At 42.9% G+C, this 21,567-nt stretch overlaps 1 protein-coding gene across 15 annotated transcripts in view; it reads right to left on the reverse strand.

The window, feature by feature from the left end:
- The window catches only part of PLCB4 (phospholipase C beta 4), a 235,423-nt gene that overhangs the window by 8,503 nt on the left and 205,353 nt on the right, over positions 1-21,567 (reverse strand). For all 15 annotated transcript variants that reach the window (XM_079969714.1, XM_079969711.1, XM_079969709.1 and 12 more), the window contains 9 exons: positions 17,888-18,092; positions 16,709-16,797; positions 14,611-14,761; positions 13,691-13,740; positions 12,259-12,324; positions 9,666-9,781; positions 6,751-6,826; positions 4,817-4,992; positions 572-673 (listed from right to left, as the gene is read on the reverse strand). In XM_079969714.1, coding sequence (XP_079825840.1) covers positions 572-673; positions 4,817-4,992; positions 6,751-6,826; positions 9,666-9,781; positions 12,259-12,324; positions 13,691-13,740; positions 14,611-14,761; positions 16,709-16,797; positions 17,888-18,092 — 1,031 coding nt within the window. The remainder of the gene's footprint in view (positions 1-571; positions 674-4,816; positions 4,993-6,750; positions 6,827-9,665; positions 9,782-12,258; positions 12,325-13,690; positions 13,741-14,610; positions 14,762-16,708; positions 16,798-17,887; positions 18,093-21,567) is intronic.

Here is a 21,567-nt window from a genome sequence, read left to right on the forward strand (position 1 = left end):
TCCATATATGGCTTTAAAGGCCCAGGAGGTACTCTCCTGAAGAATGGGGACGTGACCCCTTTTTTAGGGTGGACTCAACAAAAGGGTAAGGCAACTTGCTGCTTGCACATTCCTGTAGACACACCATCAGGAATAACAGTAATAAGAGAATGTTGTAAGGAAAGGGGGATGGTTGTTTTCCACCATGGAATTATAAACAGAACATTTTTTGCCCTCACAGAACAGCCCATATTACATCAGTCGCGACATTTTTTCCTCGTCTCCTGTTATCGGGTATCCTCCATCAAACAATTTATTTGCCTCACTCATTTTGTTGTCAATTTGGTTTCCTGTGCGACTCCTGTTATTCTGAGGACACCAAGATCTGTGCCCAAATTGATTTATCTGCTTATGTGCACACAGGAAGCTAACGTTTCTGTACCTGCATTCTAAATAATAAGTTCTGAAAAAAACTCAGCAAGTGAATCATGTAGAGACACCTTTCTTAAAATTACGAAGTTGAAAATGCAAGTTTTAACAGACTGGTCTGTGAGAATTTATCCTATATACAGCAATTGAACGTACTACTTACCTCTCCCTTTCCGCTTTGTTTTTGATAGATTTATCTTGGCTTATGGCTTTACTATTTTCCATGGAAATTTTTGCTTGGTTGGCACGCATTTCTTTGCTTTCCCTAATAAAATGATAAAGGCGAAATCATGACAAAAAGCCTACAGTCTTATAACACTTTCCTGGGAATAAGCTCCACTAAGCTCAATGGGGCTTACTTCTGAACAGACATACATAGGATTGTTCTGACAAAGCGTGTTCTCCTTCATAGAGAGCATGTGTTGCGGTGGGGTCTGAACAGGCCACCCTTCTGTTGCTGGGTGGGTTAGTATGGATGACCATCTGCAGTGAGTGGGCAGTTGGGATACTGGGCAAATTTTGGTGTTGCCATTTAGGGGGACGGACCAAAGGTTATAAAATCAAGTCACATGGCACTGACTGGGCTCTTTTGCTGCATGCATCGGATCACCCGCCCACCCTCCCTAATCTAGGGCTATTGCCTTGACCTTGCTATGCCTGTCATGGGGTCATCTGCTTTTGGGGCAGGAATTTTGTCCATTTGGCTGATTGGCTGGTGCCATTTCGTTTTTGCCTACTGCGTAGCAAATTGCCACAACTTGTAAGGTTGCAGTTAGGCATTGGTTAAAAAATTGGTTGGTGGAGGGGTAAGGATTGGCAGTGCCTGCCCCTTCAATGCTGCTGCGGAAAGGGAATTCCATTAAAGGAATCCAGGGGCTTGCCATTTTTTCATCCGTACCCCTGGATGGGGCTTAGGGCCGCACAAGCCCCCGGGAGCATGCGGGGGGGATGAGGGTCTGGTGCCCGGCTCCATGCTCTCCCCAATATTGTTTTCCCCTACTGGCTTTCGCTAGAATCCGGAAGTCAGTTCTGCCCCCGGGCATGGGGACAGATAGTCATAACCAATGCCTAAGCAACCACTCACAGTTATGTATTTTAATAAAGTTGTGGCCAAAATTATGCCAGAAACCTTAAACAAAAATTATGTGTGAATTGTGAATTATTTAGGGGTGGCTTGGGGGACCTCAACATGCAAACTTTCAGGCTGAAGTTTTATACCCATTTCCCCAAACGGAAACTCCATTAAACTCATAGGGACTTTCTTCTGAGAAGATCTGCATATGACTGAATTTAAGATTGCTTTTTTTGGGGGGGGGGGGTTACTTAGCTGTATCAAAAGAGCCAGAATGCGGTGCTCAGTCTCTTTAAGGCTTCCCACTACAAAAAGGCCAATTTCTCCAGAGGCCTCTCCATGCCAAAAGTTAGCAAAACACCAAGCCAGGTGGGCTGTGAGATATCTCTATCTCATAGAATCATGAGGAATGCCCTCCCTTCAGATGTCAAGAAAATAATGTTTTTAATGTCTGATGTTTTTTTGTGTTTGTACTCTTCTGCTGGGAGCTGCCCAGAGTGGCTGGGGAAACCCAGCATGTGGGTGGGGTATAAATAATAACATAATAATAATTAGAATTAAGAGTTGGAAGGGACTCCAAGGTTCATCTAGCCCAACCCCTGCAATGCAGGAATCTAAACTAAAGCATCCATGACAGATGGCCATTCAACCTCTGGTTAAAAACCTCCAAGGAAGGAGAGACCACCTCCCGAAGGAGACTGTTCCACTGTCAAACAGCTCTTATGTCGGACATTTTTTCCTGATGTTTAGTGGAATCTCCTTTCTTGAAACCTGAAGCCATTGCTTCAAGTCTTACCGTCCAGAGCAGGAGAAAACAAGCTTTTAGAATAGAATCATAGAATCATAGAGTTGGAAGAGACCACAAGGGCCATCGAGTCCAACCCCCTGCCAAGCAGGAAACACCATCAGAGCACTCCTGACATATGGTTGTCAAGCCTCTGCTTAAAGACCTCCAAAGAAGGAGACTCCACCACACTCCTTGGCAGCAAATTCCACTGTCGAACAGCTCTTACTGTCAGGAAGTTCTTCCTAATGTTTAGGTGGAATCTTCTTTCTTGTAGTTTGGAACCATTGCTCCATGTCCGCTTCTCTGGAGCAGCAGAAAACAACCTTTCTCCCTCCTCTATGTGACATCCTTTTATATATTTGAACATGGCTATCATATCACCCCTTTACCTCCTCTTCTCCAGGCTAAACATGCCCAGCTCCCTTAGCCGTTCCTCATAAGGCATCATTTCCAGGCCTTTTGTCTTCTTCCATGTGACAGCCCTTAAGATATTTAAAGTTGGCTATCCTATCTCCTCTCAGTCTCCTCCTTTCCATGCTAAACAAACCCAGCTCCTTCAACTGTTCCCCTATAAGGTTTGGTTTCCAGACTTGGTTTCAAGGCTTGGTTTTCATCATAACTTACCAGAATTCTATAAATCAGGAATAGTGAACCCGTGAGTCAATCTTGACCTGCCAAAGGGTCCAATTTGGCCTACAAGGCCATTTCCCCCAAATCACATCACCTGTCCATCACTTGAAATTGCTGGTTGATGGGCGGGAGGACAGGGTTTAATCCTGCACCAGCTTCACACTATTCCCACAGAACATTAAGGATATAGAAAAATCACAGAGCAACCCTAAACGTTGGTGTGAGGAAGAACTCAAAGCAGATGAACTAATGGTTTCAATGCCTGGCCAAGTTTGCCAACGCTCCAGAGCAGACTTCATGGGATGTCAGAAGAAAAGGAGGAATGAGGAGCTACGTTAAATGAGTGGAGGCCTGCTATAATGGATTTCACCCCTTTATCTGCAACTGTGTGCGCATTCATGTGTGAGTATACATGCAAACAAATTCATAACTGTCAGAGCTGCCTCTAGGTCCCAGCTCACAGAGGACCAATGCTAGGCTGTAGTAATGTACAAAAGTCTTTATTGAAGTTCAGTTTCCATTTCAAAGCCACAGCGTGCAGCCCTACGTCTTAAACCCTAGATCGGCGAAGTCCCGTCTGAGTCTCCTCCCCTATGACACCAGTTTAAGATCCTAGCCCTGCTCCACCTTTTACGCTGCTCTCTCCTCCTCTGGGTCCTCCTGCCCGCTGGGGCATTGCCCTTTCTGGACTCTTTCGACACTGAGTCGCTTAGCTCCTCCCCCTCCCTCCGGCGGGCTTTAGGACCCGGTTCCCAATCCTCATTCTCTGCTGTCCCGTGCTCCTGTACATTTGAACTTGCCTCTCGCGCCAGCCCAGTGACCTTTCTCCTAACCGTTACACTACTTCGGTCACTGCTTCCCTCTTCCGGGACACTGGCCGGATCTGACCTCTCCTCCGTTGTCCGACTTTCTGATGGAGGCGTGGTCAGCCCTGCCTTATCTTCTCTCCCTGATGGGGAATGCACTGGCCCCAATCCTTGGGACTCTTCCCCCCCACTCTGCTCTGGTGGGGAAGCTGGTCCTGATTTCCAGCTACTGCTCTGGGAGTCCCTGCTGCCCCCTTGCTCCTGGGGCATTCCCCTTGGGAACCCCCTACCCCTGGCCACTGGCGCCCCCTTCTGTGAATCTTCCGATTCGCTGGAGAGGCTCATGGAATCCCTCGGTCCACTGTCCTCTTCTCCTACGCTCCCCTCGGATTCTTCCCCTTCGCTCTCCATCTCCTCTCTTCCCTGTGCCTCTGCTCCTGAGCCCCTGACAATAACTGAAAATATCATGAAAACAATGTCTACAAATTATAGAAGTATAATCTGAGGATTGTAGATGTTTGATAAAAATCAGACAACTCATTAGAGCAGTGAATTGCTAACATGCATCTTCTTTTCTATTTTATTAAGGACAAATTACATTCTTGGATTAGCTTAGTGTCATTAATGCTTCATAACTTGCACAGTCGTTACATGAGGCTACTAAATGAATTAGCTGCACAAATATTCATGAAAGATTTTTCAGAGATGTTTTGCAGGTTCCAGGATTTGGGTTGGGAAGAGCTTAATTGCAGAAGCAGAGTATCAAACTGAATGTAAAGAAAATGTCAAATTTCAGCAGCAACCCCCTGAAAGAATAAATCCAAGAAAACAGAGGGTGTTTGATTCTCCTCCACCATGGTACAACAAGAAAGATGGCGAGCATTTAAAAATACTACTTTTAAAGCTGATTCTGAACAAGGCAGTTTTTCTTCAACCTCTACTGACATCAAAAAGTAGTTTATTTGGTGTTCACAGTCTGCCAGGTTGCTTATATAAAACTGCATAGTGAAGTCTGCACAGGATTGCTTCCTGCTATGGTGTTGCAGTTTTGTAAAATGAACCAAATCAGCTCCCAGGCCCCCTTTGTCTGAATGGGAGCACCAACATGCTTACCTGTCATGTGAAAGCTTCAATTGCTGGGTCTGCTGCTCATGGGCATTAATTAGCAGCTTCTTTAGTAACTCGCACTGCTGGCTCAGATGGAAATCACGCATCTCTTGCTCTTCGGCACTGTGGGTGTTGATCATCTCGGACCACTCTTTTGTGTGCTGTGCCACAATTTCTTTTACCTTTTAGCAAAAGAGGAGTGCATCAGACAGGCTGTCAAGAGGACTATTCTGCAGGTGGTTTTGGAAACCATTAGCTTACATATGCATGCAGAAAAGCAATTGCATAACATAAATCAGACGTTGCCATGCAACTACTCTGTATTATCAAGACAAGAAGCACCTCGCCCCAAAAAATCCCCACACCTATTATAACGATGCAGTGTGAATGTAGATTACAGGTAGAACAGGGACGTGGATGGCGCTGTGGTCTAAACCACTGAGCCTCTTGGGCTTGCTGACTGGAAGGTCGGCAGTTCAAATCCCCGCCATGGGATGAGCTCCCGTTGCTTCTGCCAACCTAGCAGTTTGAAAGCACGCTAGTGCAAATAGATAAATAGGTACCACTGCGGCAGGAAGGTAAACAGCATTTCCGTGTGCTCTGGTTTCTGTCACTGTGTTCCGTTGCACCAGAAGCAGTTTAGTCATGCTGGCCACATGACCCAGAAAGCTGTCTGTGGACAAACACCAGCTCCCTTGGCCTGAAAGTGAGATGAGCACCGCAACCCCATAGTCACCTTTGACTGTAACCGTCCAGGGGTCCTTTACCTTTTTACCCTTTTAGGATAGTCTAGCAAGGTATCTATATTTCTAAGGATATAAATACTTTGTAATGCTTCCTTCCACAATGTGTTTATATAAAAAACTATATTATCCAAAGGTGTTTCTCCCTCTCTCTCCCCAGCTTCTGCTTATGCAAAGCTGAGAAGTCAATTTCATCAATCCTCTCCTACCCAATGCTCTCCAAAAATCCACTACTGAAACTCAAGGGATTCTCTGAAACAGTCTGGGATATGGCATAAAAGGATGCAGTGGGTGGGTTCAGTAAAAGCCAGATGCCTCAAACAGCAGGAGAGGAAGCATTTTCTTCTTGCACAAAGCCACCAGCAGAACCCTGCATTTATAAGTATACGACAATTTTAAAGCTACAGGTTTCTCATCAAGTCGGAAAGACCTAACAGGGATCCCTGCGTTGCTTATGCCTCTAATATTCACAGAGATGAAAAACAAACACTAAAACCCTTGTTAACAGTACCATGGGTCCCGAGTTACCCTACATTCAAAGAAAGGACTCAAATCCAATGGAGGCTTCCATTAGTGGAAAGGAGATGTTTGCCAACTCCTTTTTCACCCAGCAGAACACAGTTTTCTCTCCTACGCTGCATAGGAGGGGATTCCACAGTCCCCTGACACAGATTTTCAGAAGCCACAGAGGGCTGCAAGCAGGAAGGGAGGGAATAAATGTGAACAATCTCCTCCTCTTTTTTGGAAGTATCCCCTTCAGCTGCTGACAAGTTGGGATCCAAGTCAATGCAAGGATGTTTTAAAGCAAAAACCCACCAAAATTCTATTCAGAGCACTTGCACAAACCTCTTCAGGAAGGGTCTTCCTTAAGAGGTTTGCAGAACCCCGATCAGTAGAAATGGGATACCTTAAAACTGGTAACTCCTAAGGGAAGAAATAATCCATTTGCCTTATGATATCCTTCCTCCCAAGTTCCCCCAATGGAAAGGAGAAGCAGCCTAGACCACAAAAGGGTTGGAAGCTACTCAGTTCCATAAAACTTGTGGCTTGTTTCACCCAACTCTGAGTGGACCTCCAGTCTTTCTTTCAACTCCTTGCTGCAGGAGCACGTTCTCTGCTGCTTCTGGGAGCACCTATCTACCCAGAAGACCTTCACGTGATAGAATGCACTGTCAAAATGCCCAGTTCTTCTCTTACCTTAGATTTGTGATCTGATGTTAGTATCTGAATTTTATCTTCTATTTCTTTCTTCACCTCAAGGCAATTATTTCCTCTGGAAAAAACCAGACAAGTAGGGAAATGTCAAGACAAGAGCCATGTATCAAAACATCCTAGTCAATTGTGGAAAACAACAAAATATAAAATGATATCTGAATAATATTATTCCTTTTCACCCACCAGCCACTTCATATGTTGTTGGCTTACTGGCCTATAAGGCTGCAATCCCAGCTCCTGCCCGTGGGTTTGTCAGAGGCGCCATCACATCTGCAGTTTGGATGCTCACAGTGGTTGCAGAAGAAGGAAGGGGAGGAAGACCACTAGGCTACACTGTCGGGGCAATTGCTAGTAGGCCTAACCATGTCAGCTGAGAAGTATGCCCTACTGAATTCAATGGGGCTTACTCCCAGGTAAGATGAGTTAAGATTGTGGCCATGCTTTGTACACGCATCATGTTTATCTGCCCCACCAGTCAGAAAGGGACACCCAGAATTTTTAGAGAGGACATGGAAGATGTCTGACTACACATTACAGTATTTGTGTGTATGTGTGTATAAGAGAGACTGAACATGACACAGAGTTTTTATTTTCAATTCTAATCCCATATTTTTGCCATAGCCTCAGAGTTCAAAGGGACCCTGAGGATTTTCTCATCCAACCCCTGCAATATAGGAATATGCAGCTGTACCATACGGGGATCAAACTTGCAACCTTGGCATTTATCAACACCATGCTCTAGCCAACTGAGGTATCCCAGCTGACATTTGCTTGAGTGTGATATCTAAGTGACAATTAGGCCACATGAGACACTATGATTGTAGCACCCTGCTTGTGGTTAACGCTTAGCTGGAATGAAATATTCAACGCAGCAATAGAGAAATTAAAATAATAATTTATTTGTCAGACAAATAAATGAGAGGCACAGTGGTATATGGTTACCAAGCTCTGGCCTGCCCTCCTGCCATTCTGGCCAGCACTTATATTTCCTTAATCCAGTCCCCTTGCTCCTCCTGTGGCTGCCTCTGTCCAATCAGCCTGGTTGAAATTCCTATTGGCTGTTTGCTAGAACCAATCACAAAAGATACACCCATTTCCTTTTGCCCTTTTATGGGAAACAAAAAGCTATATATTCTTCTATCTATAAATGACAAATAAGTAGTAATATATCTTACACGTGTCTCAACAAGGAACCTTAATTACCAGCTCACCTCTTGCCCTCCTTGCCCTATTGCCCTCCAAAACAAATGGTTAATCTTAAATTTTTATCTTAAACAGATGTCAAGGATCTTGAGTTCACATCATCATTGAAAGATCTCCTTCTCTTGGAGGTCTTTAAACAAAGGCCTGACAACCATATGTGTGCTCTAATGATGTTTCCTGCTTGGCAGGGGGGCTGGGCTGATGGCTGATGGCCCCTGTGATCTCTTCCAACTATATGAAATAAGAATCTAGCATAAGGATTTAACATTTCTTTCTTTCTAAATCCTTTGCATAATTACATTTAAGCCAATATATTTAATACATAACATAGATAGCTTTTTAGAAGAATAAACCTTCTCAAAGTAAAAAAGGAAGGAACAGTTTCCAGCCTCAAAATAAGATAGGAAGAAACCTATCTTCTCCAGCCAAGCCAGTTGCCTTTTTCACTGCTCTTGACCTTTCAACCTTAGGAAAATATGGCTCAAGTTTAATGGGAGGCACATGGTTTTATTTTACTATTTACCCACTCTTAATTATGTTTATCTCTTTTTTTATCTTCTGTAATATGTAGGGTCAGTGTAACCTTGGCTCTCAGCCTGTAATTCCCTTTTTACGACTTTGAGAATTGTTTTCTGCTATAAATCAGGGGGCCCCCTTGTCCAGGAGAATAAACATTGCCAAGGTTCTTAGGCAGCTGGTCTTCTGCCTGGCATAAACATTTGAAAATCTTTAAGCTCTTTTTAAGATACAGGCCTTAATCAAAAATATAAGCTTTGATAAAAATGCAGGCTTATGATTAGATGCCTCATGATGACTGCATGGAGGTAGCGGCTGTGCATCTCCTTGAAAAAGCTAACAAACTACATGTAACATTCATGTTGTGAGTTTCAGCAAGCAAGGGGGAACAGGGGAAGGGGAACTTGTACAAAACAAAAGAAGGGCAAAAGGGAAAGGTAAGAAGTCCACCAGCACTGGAATTGTAAGTCTATTCCAAAACTGGCTCTGGGTTCAATTGCAATCTCTGATACAGAATCAAAATGGCTGCCCCCAATTCAATGGAAGTGGAGGACTGGGAAGAGCAAATTCATTATTGCTGCAGTCAGCATTTGTTCTGAATTGGAAATTTGTGTTCGTGGATTTGTACATTTAATTCCTCTTGCTGTCGTACAACCACAAAGTTCTAATAGCAAGGCTTTGGGTTTACAAAATTTAAAATGTTTTTATAGAGAATCAAGTGGTTTTGAGTTTCTCTCCTTCCTCCACACAATTATGCAGCTGCAATCTGAAGTGCTACAGCTCAGATTGGTTTGAGCATCTCAGTGACAACTAGGCCTAAAAAAATGGAGGCTGGAGACAAGGAGATGGCACCATCCCCGGAGCCTTCTACTGAAGGCAACTGTTCCATGTCCTCATTGGGGTAGCGCAGCCCTCTAAAAGTTGTAATGACTGCTCTGGGAACAAGCCTTGCATCAATGAGCATCTCAAGGGCCTTATGCTCCAAGCCAAACTGGCATGCCTCATTCTCAGCTTCCAACTTCCCATACCAAACTCCCTACACAGATATAGCGTAAGCTGCCAATGGAGCAAAAGGATAGAATCATTAATACACTTAGGTATCTAACTTCATCAGGCTCTCCGATGCAGAAGATACATCCTAAAAATGAACAAGCACCAACATTTCCAAAAGACCTTACCCTTTTTTCTTGATTGCCTTCTCGAGGATTTTCTCATAAGCTAACTTTTCTTTGTCGTAATGTGCTACTATTTTGTCAACTTGTGTGCAATGTAACTTTTGCATGACACAGTGTTCCTGCAGCAGGGGGAGAAATGGCATGTTAGTCTGGAGTTTGGGTTATTAGGCATTTATGTGTGTATCACAGCATATAAATATGAAGGTCAGAAAAAACCCACTCCTGGTTCTAGGTAAAGGTAAAGGTAAAGGGACCCCCAACCATTAGGTCCAGTCGTGGCTGACTCTGGGGTTGCGGTGCTCATCTCGCTTTATTGGCCGAGGGAGCCGGCGTACAGCTTCCGGGTCATGTGGCCAGCATGACTAAGCGCTTCTGGAGAAACAGAGCAGCGCACAGAAATGTTATTTACCTTCCCGCTGGAGCGGTACCTATTTATCTACTTGCACTTTGATGTGCTTTCGAACTGCTAGGTTGGCAGGAGAGGGACCGAGCAACGGGAGCTCACCCCATTGTGGGGATTTGAACTGCCGACCTTCTGATCAGCAAGCCCTAGGCTCTGTGGTTTAGACCACAGCACCACCTGCGTCCAACTCTTGGTTCTAGGTACTGTTATATTTGATGGTGCTTGGACACTGTATGAATACCTTTACCTTTTATTTCACCAGACATTTGGTCCTATAGCTCCAATGCTCTATTATAATCAGACCCTGTTACTAGGCCCATCTATGTGTAAATAACTTCCTCTGTTTAGCCCTGCCCTCATATTCCTTCCCTTTTCCTCTTGTAGTGTGTAAAATGCTGGGGGTACTATATACCAATATCAGTCCATCCATGATTTTTATGCCAAGTATTCTCTGTCTTGTTTTATGTCCCTTTAAAAACCCTCATTGGTTTTGGTTTTTCAACTGAGTTGAATAGGATTCAGAATGCAGCAGTCTGATTGGTCCTAGAACAATAAGGTCCTGAATGCAGCAGTCTGATTGGTCCACAGGAGCCACCCAATCCAGCTCCAGGTGGAAGTGAATCCGCAACCTGATTGGCCTACAGGTGAATCCCGGAATTAGCCAATCACGTGGGGTCCATTGTGTAAATAATGTATATAAAGCAGACATTCTGGGGGAACTTCCATTCCTCCTCTTCACCACTACGAGCTGAATAAAGAGCATGAAATCCACTCTCGACTCCAAGTATATTTCAGTTTTAGTTGCTGATGTTAGCCAATTTGTACATTTCAGATTGAAGCAGAAATGCAGGACACCAAGCTGTTACTTTTGATGTCACTAATTATGAATCAGTTTGCAGTTGCCTCTTCATAACACATCTTTGTATGATAATATTTTGTTGTTGTTTAGTCGTTTAGTCTTGTCCGACTCTTCGTGGCCCCATGGACCAGAGCACGCCAGGCACTCCTGTCACATTTCATATAACTTAATCCATGCAGAGTCCTTTACAAAATCTCAAAGGAGAATTTCTCACTCATTTTAATGTGAGAGAAAGTGAATGTTGGCCAACACTTTGAAGTTCAAGTATTAAAATATAAACCTGAATTCCAAAATAAGTTGACAACACTTCTGGGAAACGAATCACACATAGTGCCTATGATTTACGCTAGGAACAAAGCTCAGACATTGCTGTTCCAGAGAGATTTCAAAGAAAAGTGAATCTGAACAGCATCATTAAGCTGTCAGCTTTATCGAGGGATATACATGCTGATTAAGGAACATTAGAGCAACTGCTTAGAGAAAGGAGGAGGATGTAATTTTGACAAAGTTAGACATCCACAGAGAATCCGGACTAAAGGAATACCTGAGATGAAAAAGGATAAAGGGCAGTTCTGAACATTTTCTGGATGAAAGAGTACATGGGCTGTGCTTTCTGTTTTCCTGTGGGTACTGTGAAATTCAAAAAAAAGAATTTGGGAGGCGGGCATGTTCTAAAGGTAGAAACTCTTCCTATATTTATTTCCATCCTGATCTCTGCAATTCTCTTTTGGATTTTACAGGACCTCGTTTATTTGTGTTTTCTTCCGGATATTATTGTGAGTTCTTAGGCCATGTTTCTTGCCATATAGTTCTCATGAAGGGATCACAGTATCACCTCAATATAATGTGGGAGGTGTCTGAATAACATCACATCTGGGGAGCGGGGAACACCACAAATTCCATGTATTCTCTTCTTGCCATCATGTTTGCTTCCTGGAGATTTTCCTTTCCTCGTGGAGGGGGAAAGAACATATTCCAGGAAGGAACACAGATTATGACACTTTATGCTATATAGTACATTTTGTTTGTTTTTTTAAAAGAAAACTTGCAAGTAGGTTTAGCTAGTTCTGAGATGGTGACTGAGCCTCACCTACTTAAAAGTGGTTTAGGTTGAGGGACAGAGGCAATTCACTAGACACATGGAGACCCGCAGCTTGAGCTGGGAAATGCTGCTCCATTTAGCTGTTATAATTAACCTTAGTGGGTTATCTGAACCAACAATCTTGCAACTGATCATAACAACCAATCATTATCCAGCTCTCCCACTCCATCTCTCAAAACAGAAAAACAGGGCAAAACACTCTATTAAAAACTTGCTTTGAAAATTCCCGTACCTTTGCATGTCTCTTCTTCAAAGCATTGAGCTCTTTCTGCTGTTTTTTCAAATGCTTTATGTATGCCTGCCCCACATTAAAAAAACACAACAAAAAACAAACTTGGATTAATTTCCCTTCGGATGCATTTGAAATCACAAGAATTCAGGGAACAGCACCCAGAAACATTTCTGTTGACTTAAAAGATACGTTATAAATGCATTACCATGTTTAAACATTGGGTAACTGACATATAATACCATGTTGTGTATATTACTGACCAATGTACGGAGGAATCTGAGGTGGAGACCTGGGGGTGGAGACAACTGGCTTGTTCAAGTAGTCCTTGTATGTCTTAGGTAAAGGTAAAGGTAAAGGGACCCCTGACCATTAGGTCCAGTCGTGGCCGACTCTGGGGTTGTGGCGCTCATCTCACTTTACTGGCCGAGGAGCCGGCGTTTGTCCCGCCAGAGCAATACCTATTTATCTACTTGCACTTTGACATGCTTTTGAACAGCTAGGTTGGCAGGAGCAGGGACCAAGCAACGGGAGCTCACTCCGTCATGGGGATTCAAACCGCCCACCTTCCGATCGGCAAGTCCTAGGCTCTGTGGTTTAACCCACAGCGCCACCTGCATCCCTCCTTGTATGTCTTACCATTTTCCAATTTATAGTACGGTAGAAACCAATCAGGAAAATGCCCAGAGGGAAGGGAAAGAGGAAGGTTTCCTGTTTCTAATAACTCCTAACCCACCCCTGGCCCATGCCAAACTGTGATGAAAGATTGCCTTGGTTTTCTAGGTGCAGAGAAATGCAAAACCCAATAGTGTCTGGTGAGGCAGTGTGCATGGGGCACAATTTTACTCTTGGTTTCTCAACACAGTAGGTTATTGGCGCTTACTGAAAGGCAGAGGGGTGATAAACTTGGCCCAGTGTAGTGTGGGGTGGATTTTTGATACTCCAGAGAGTATCAATAATGTTGACTTTGGAATTCTCAAGGGGCTAAAGAGAAGCCAATGAAAATGTAAAAAAACCTCTTGATTAAGGATCTAATAAGCAAGCAGTCCTGTGGTAGAGAGGCAAGCCTGTTTTTTTGAGAATTATAGGCTTATGATTCATGCTGAGTCTTCCACAAGGTTTCAGTTTTGAGGGCAATTTTACCCCATGGTAAACAATTTAACATACAGTAGTACCTCGGGTTACAAAACCTCGGGTTACAGACTCTGCTAACCCAGAAATAGTACCTTGGGTTAAGAACTTTGCCCTAGGATGAGAACAGAAATCATGTGGTGGTGGTGGCGGCAGCCCCATTAGCTAATGTGGTACCTCAGGTTAAGAATGGTTTCAGGTTATGAACGGACCTCCGGAACGAATTAAGTTCATAACCAGAGGTACCACTGTATTATGTTCCCTAAGCTTTAGAAAATCTGGCTAGGTTTTTGCATACACATACCTTCATTTGCTTCAAGTCCTCTATCTTTATTTGAGGAATAAGGTCTATACCTTAAAGAAAGAAAACAAATGCATTGATACCATTTTACTATCAGCAGCAGTAATTTTAATAGCATTTAATTGAGCTATCTAGACTTGCTGAAAAGGTGTGTGGATTACTGTAAAATATGCTTTACACTCCTGCTTAATATGAACTATATTTATTTCTAGTGTTTGTACACCACCCAGGACCAATTAAGTTATTGGGGTGTTTTAGAATTTATTCCAAAGAGGAAAACAATAGAGCTCAGGGTATGAAAAGCACTGAACATGTTTTTTAAAGGAACATTTCTAGGAAAATAAAAAAAAAGGTGCTCAGTCAGTTACAATGGATCCCAGTACGTTTCTGAGCACAATTCACAGTGTTGGTGCTGACCTTTAAAGCCCTAAACGGCCTCAGTCCAGTATACATGAAGCAGCGTCTCCACCCCCATCATTCAGCCCTGACACTGAGGTCCAGCGCCAAGGGCCTTCTGGTGGTTCCCTCACTGCAATAAGTGAGGTTGCAGGGAACTAGGTGGAGGGCCTTCTTGGTGGTGGCGCCCACCCTGTGGAATGCCCTCCCATCAAATGTCAAGGAAATAAGCAACTATCTGACTTTTAGAAGACATCTGAAGGCAGCCCTGTTTTGAGAAGTTTTTAATGTTTGATGTTTTGTCACTTTATTATTATTAATAATAATATTCTGTTGGGCGCCGCTAACATAGGAGTTAGGCAAGCCAGGTGTGAAGATCATTCCACAAGTAGGGTGTCGTCACTGAAAATGCTCTCTGTTTAAAAACCATCCACCCCACCACATTCTGCTGAAGCACCTTCATTCATTTCTCCAGGAGAAATGGAATATAGCGAGAAATCTTTGAAATCCTTCAGATGCGAGTTTACCTTTCTTAGTTTCCATTCCAGGCCCTACCCCAGAAGTGGTATTTGGTCTAAGTTCGGAACTAGTCTGAGGAGTGACGTTTGCTTTGGGGTTATTAGCTTTGCCTTTCTTGTCGTTCTTTGAGGTATCGTTGGGAACATCGGCTATGTCACTCTGCAAGAAAACAAGGGGTTCTTCTTGTAAAAAGACCACCGACAAATCTGAACTTAAGGATAATATTAGCCAAAGGAAACTGGAAGATGAATGAATGAATCTTTATTTGCGTCAGCCATCGGCCATAGCAATAAAACAACAATACGATATACAAAGAACAGAAAGTCAATTATATAAAATACATTTTAGGGTTTTGAATCAATAGTCAAATAGCGGATCTTATTCTGATTGCCCCAGCTAAAAACCTTGCAACCTTTGCTGTCACCTGCTTGTCTTGATCTGCCAAGAGAAAGGACGCTGTGGCAGTGGTTGGGCGACCCAGAATGGACAATAAGAGAGGGGTGATAATCTCATTCCTCAAGTCTTTATAAAGAGTGCAAGCCAGAAGGGCATGCGCCACCAGTTCCAAAGATGTGAAAAGGGCAAGCTTTTTTATTAGGACTAACAAGAGACGAAATACCAAAAGACTATTTATCTATGCGACAACAGCCACAATGAACACTGCTCACTCCAAAGTGGAAGGAAGAGAAAGTCCCAACCAAAGAAAGAATGAATAACCAAGATGATGGATTATGCCGAAATGACGAAGGTATGACCGTGAAGATCAAACACCAAGATGATAAAAAATTTAGTCAAGAGTGGGGAAAATTTATAGAATACAGTGGTACCTCGGGTTACAAACGTTTCAGGTTACATACACTTCAGGTTACAGGCTCTGCTAACCCAGAAATAGTACCTCGGGTTAAGAACTTTGCTTCAGGAAGAGAACAGAAATCGTGCTCTGGCAGCACAGTGGCAGCGGGAGGCCCCATTAGCCAAAGTGGTGCTTCGGGTTAAGAACAGTTTCAGGTTAAGAACGGACCTCCAGAATGAATTAAGTACTTAACCTGAGGTACCAATGTATCTTAAAGACCACTGTAGACACTTCAAAACGTTAGCAGGATTGTTATAACACTTATAATGCAATATGATTTCAGGTTAAAAGGCAGATAAAATAGACTCGAAAAATGTAATTATATGTAATAGAACAAAAAAGAAAAATGGGAAACCAGGGGTGAGACCAAGTATCGCAGATGTATAGAAACTGAAAATGTTTTAAATGTATAAGAAGACCACTCCACTTCCGGGTGGGACGATGTTGTGGTCAGACCACGTGGTCTCTGCACATGGTGGGGGCTGGCCTTAGTTCCTGTGTCATCTGGGAGTCCCTGGCCATGTCACGGCCCCCAGCCAGCCAATCTGGGTGGCCAGGGGATGTGGCTTACCCCCCTTTAAACAGCTGCATGGCCCGTGGCCTGGGGAATCCCCCTTCTGGTTCTGGAAGTGTAGCTGCTAATATCTATAGGGTAAGTTGTAGCCTCCAGCCCATATCCAAATGGATATTTTTGTGGGCTAAGAGCAAAACTCTTGGTAAAATTGGCAATCAATTTTGGACTGCAAAAGTTGTGTGTTTTTCACGGTTCCACATCATTTGCATGACATTTAAGCAGCAGAGACGCAAACCACTGGCTGTACTGTTGCAATGAAATCCTTAAGAATCCTATGTTCCTGCCCAAAGAACAGGGGTAGAAAATATTGTTGTGCACTGGAAATTTCATCATAATATAGTCAACAACTTATTGGTGAAAGCATGAGATCTCCGTTTCAAATGTTAAGCAAGACATTCTCAGTTACCACAAGTGACCTTACACATTGCTATGCTCTAGTTTAGCATCATGGATATACTGTTACAAAATATAAACAAGCACAATAATGCAATTATTATAAACAGTAATGTAAGCCTATACCTCTGGCCAACATATAGTAATGGTGGAGCTTACCTAAATTTAGCAAATAAAAAGTTGGCCAATCTTGTCAGTTATTCTCATCTTTTAAATCTTCCAGGCAGAGAGGCTTTAAGTAAAAAATGCAAATCTTTTTTCATACCCGCAGTTAATTACTACTTACTGTTTCAATTCCCATAGCTCTCATCTGGTCTGCTCTTTTCTCCATGACAGATAAAAATTTCTTTGGATCTGACAAGGCATCGACAATGTCTAAAAGAAATTTCAAGTAGTCAAGCTATTTTCCACTTCAGATCCCTTCAGCATTTGCCATGGAATTTCTACAAAGACTCATTTTGTCAGAAACTAACGACCTCTTCATCATGGACTAATCAAGTGGAGAGCCACACTATCCTTGGGAGGAAGTGCAAAAGCATACATCCATTCTCCCCATGGGAGGAAGGACTGCACCATCATTTTGTATGGCTATAACCCAGAGGTGTGTGGGATGTAAAGGGAGGGGTAGAACCTCTAGTGGGGGACACACTGTGCTCCTTCTGGGGTTTGTCCACCTTTGGTCTCACCCTGCATTCAGCTCTCACCTGTTAGTGGTGGTTGGCAAGCCAGCAGGAAGAACAACAGGCACGTTTCACCTTCACTGCAACTTTGTCCCACCTGTCCCCACAAGAACTGTACTATTTCCATGCAACTCAATGGAAGCCATTCATTTCTATAGTAGAAAATAATTGGCTTTGCTTGGGGACACCACCGAGGTAGAAACTAAACCTGTTCCGTGCTCTCTAGGTAATCTAGGATTGGTATCCAAACCAAACGTCAGTCTCCCAGAATTAATGGGAAAATCTGTGGGCATCACAAATGGGTTCTGGGGATCACACATGGCCTCTATATTAACAGTGCAATTCAAACCATGTCTACCCAGAAGTAAATTCTATTGAATTTAATGGGGCCTACTCCAAAGTGAGTGGGATCAAGAATGATGCCTAAAGCATTAGATAGTAGTTGAAGACACAAGTCATTCCAAGACTATGAGTCTTAGGATGGACCCAAGACTATATATTTGAACAACCATTTAAATGCACAGGATTGGCTGCACCCTAAGCTAGTTGCATTTAAGTTCCATTGATTTCAAGTTAATCATTATTCATTTTTCACATAGATTTCAAAGGGACCTAAATGAAAACAACTTAGTTTGCATCTAATCACAATGTTTTTGCACCCATTGTTTTATGTTAACACTAAGAAATGTTTAGGATCTTTAGGATTGTGAGAAGCCTCTTCAAGTATATTCTTAATTCTTGCATACCCAAACCCTCAGTTTCCGTCAACAATTTGATTTTTTTACCTCCAAAGCCATCAGGCACGTAAGTTTTGAGTACAATGTTGCAGAAGACGGTTGGCAGAGATAATGGTTTATTGCCTTCGTTTCGAAGAGAAATATGTCTGTAACCTGCCTGAAGACCATCCAGAGGCAGAATCCTTTGGCCAATCAGTTTGTTGTTGTCATCATAAACAGCTATCCTCAAGACTGCAAGGTCTGGCAGAATGACCTAAGAAGTGTGCAAAGTTGGTTATTGATCATTGCAAGAGTACACGGCCTGCAATTTGAAGGAATCCAGGAATCCTGTCCATTCTAATGCAGTCATATGAGAGAAGTGCTGCCTGATTTAACCTCCGCAATAATAGGGTCCATACCAGAAGTACATTTCGAGGTGCTGTGTATTAAATTTAAACAAGAGCATACAAACAGTGGGAGTGATGGCCATGAAAAGAGCTTCAAAGCAGAGGAGCTCTCCCACTTCTTGCTCAAATATATATAAGCAATCTAAAAATATCAATCTCTTAAAAACACACACACAAAAACACTAAATACAAGATCAGCATTGTCACCACCAAAGGGGACAAAAAAGAGTGAAAAGTTAGGAGGCCTCCATAGGGCCCTAATTAGGGAATAACCACTTCTACACTTTTCACCCTAAGAACTTAGTCAAAGTAAATAGTTCTCTCATTGCCATAACAAATGAAATTTCTCAGTAGGTCCAATCTCTCTCTCTCTCTCTCTCTCTCTCTCTCTCTTGGAGGGGAAGAAGAATTTACTTGAGGATACCCAAGAGCAGTATCATTCAAGGTAGGAGAATTCAATCATTCCACTATATTTTCACAGCACCTTCCTATTAAAGGCTGCATCTGCAGAGGCATCAGAATCAATTCTGGAATGCCTAGAAATGTGTGAAGTGGTTACTTTGCAATCTTCATTTATAGAGGCACTGCCCTGAAAGACTGCAATGTAAGTGGCCCCCTAACGGAGTGTGTTACACTGCTATGTGTGTGAGAGAAACAAGCCCTTTTCTATATATACGTCTCAACAATAGAAATTTCTCAGCCACCTTGCAAAGTTTGATTTGAATAGGCTTTTCTGCTTTTGAGGACTGCTTAAAGAAAGCAAAACGGGTCCTCTATCTTTCAGATATAGGTCATGTGATCAGTGCACAGCCATCAATGTTCCTGAGAGTTTTGGTGTCTTCTGATGCTAGCCAAGGACACCTGGTAAAGGACTTTCCAATTTTGTAGTTCAGTTGCTTGACCAACTCTATCCACAATCTGTCAATAAGTTCCCCACTCGAAGGACCACTCTGCTTTGTCTACCTGTTGATTGCTCTAGTCAGTCTCTGTCCATTGTCAGAGCCTTGGCAGTTCCCCCACTGCAATCGATTCACAAGCCTGTGCGTCTGGTGTCTATCATTGTGTTTATTCTCTTGATTTCTGGTGTTAGTTGGCCCTTAGGCAGCTCAGAATAATTTCACCATAAGGAGAAAATAGACCTAGCCGGTTAGGAACATGTAAGAGGATAGATGCTTGCCTGCATATTTGGTTTGGATAATCCAGCAGGAACCACTGCAAAGTCACAGATACGGAGAAAGAATGTGTGTGGGGTGTGTGTGTGTGTGTGTGTGTTCATTAGCAAACAGCATACTGAATAGTCACCAATCAAGGCTCTACCATCTGCTACTGGGAAAGACCTGCTGTGAGAAGTCTGATGGCTGCTCCTCCACTTCCTGTTCTTAGGATCTTGCAGTAATAATAGGGGCTTCATACTAAACTCTCTCCCACTACCAGTTGAGAATATGACTTCAGCTAGAAACAATTAACGGTGAGGACTCTCTGTACGTGTGCATTCTTATTAAGTTAATAATAACTTATGCTCCATTTGGCTAACTTGCATCAGTATCAGTTGTGAATAGAGAGAAGCTAAATGGAAACAGGTCCATCAGTTTCCCAAACTGGGGTGGAAATTGAAAACAATGTAGTTTTCAGTTGGTTTTGTCACAGCTAAAATGGCCGCTGTTTCTTTAATGTGAATAAAGCTGGGTCAGCTTGAGTCAGCAACCTGCACCAGGTTGTATATATATAGTGAGAAATGTTAGCTGGGCTGGGGTTGGTTGGCTGGTTAGTGAAAGCTGGTTAGTTAGTGTTGGTGTGTACAGTTGGTCAGTCGCTTTTGCACAAAGACCTTTAAGAATAAAACTCTGCAAGAATATTCTCGTGGACTCTTTTGTGCCGACAAGGGTCCGAGGACCAGGCTGAGGAGACAAAGGGAGGTCAGAACCCTTTCCTTCTTTTTTTTTTTTTTTGCTTTTTACAAACACTGACAGGTTTCACTGCTAGACTCATGACTTACATGCAGATCCAAATTAAGAAGAGCAAAAGTAGACTAGCATGCAAATCTTGTTAATTAGCAATCCACCAAAGGAATCCCACTAGCAATGATTCCCTGCCTCAAAAAATATTTTGCAATAGCACGTTCAGAATAGGCCCAGGAAGAAAGCAACCTGGTAACTGCCTTTGTGAACCACAATGGAATGAGATTTTATTACATTTATTAAATATATATATATATCTTGCCTCTACCTGAAAACAGGTCTCTGGGAGACTCAGCAATAAGTGCAAATTAATGCACAACAAATGTTGAGGCAGCAATGATTAATAAAGGCTTTAGGAGGAAGATAATGGAAAATATCCACTCCACAGGTCTTAGATGCAGTATTTGTCTTATATGATTGAGCCAAATGTCCCATCTCCTGGCCACCTAACTAAGGACAATATTACATTGTATTTATGGCAGTCTGCAATATTGCTTGAAGCCTCCAATGGCCATATAGGAACAGGCTGTTAGATGATCCACATTCAGTGGACTTTTTTTACTGCAACAAAATCAACTATTCAGAAATATCCAACCTAGAATACACGGTTAAATGCAGCAAAACTGATCCAACATAAGCATTGAGAAATACTACTGTACAGTGTTGCCCCGCAAGACGAATGCCTCGCAAGACAGAAAACTCGCTAGACGAAAGAGTTTTCCGTTTTGGAGGTGCTTCTCAAAACGAATTTCCTATGGGCAAGACGAAAGTGTCTTGTGAGTTCCTGCGGGGTTTTTTTCCTCCCCCCCCCTTTTTCTAAGCCGCTAAGCCGCTAAGCCGCTAAAAGCCGCTAAAAGCCGCTAAAAGCCGCTAAACCGCTAATAGCGCTAAGCCGCTAAGCCGTCAATGGGCTTGCTTTGCAAGACGAAAAAACTGCTAGACGAAGAGACTCGCGGAACGGATTCTTTTCGTCTTGCGAGGCACCACTGTACGTTACAACTTACCAATATCTCACAGTGGAATGACAACACAGAGTATGTATTACAACAGCAGTAGTTTTAATTTTTTTTATAGAAACAGGAGGACAATAAAACACAATCCAGACATTACCTGCTAAGAGTTTGCATTAGCTTCATGTTATGGCGAAGCCTAAAGCTACTGCCTAGAGCAGTGATGGCCAAACTTGGCCCTCCAGCTGTTTTGGGACTACAATTCCCACCATCCCTGACCACTGGTCCTGTTAGCTAGGGATGATGGGAGTTGTAGTCCCAAAACAGCTGGAGGGCCAGGTTTGGCCATCACTGGCTTAGAGTGTAACTAAGGTGATTTTCCCACTATAGAGCTCTGGTGCTGTGCTTATTTTAAGTCATTTTCCAAACTGTTA

Source organism: Podarcis cretensis, assembly GCF_951804945.1.
Source record: "Podarcis cretensis genome assembly, chromosome: 3".
Taxonomy (NCBI): Eukaryota; Metazoa; Chordata; class Lepidosauria; order Squamata; family Lacertidae; genus Podarcis; species Podarcis cretensis.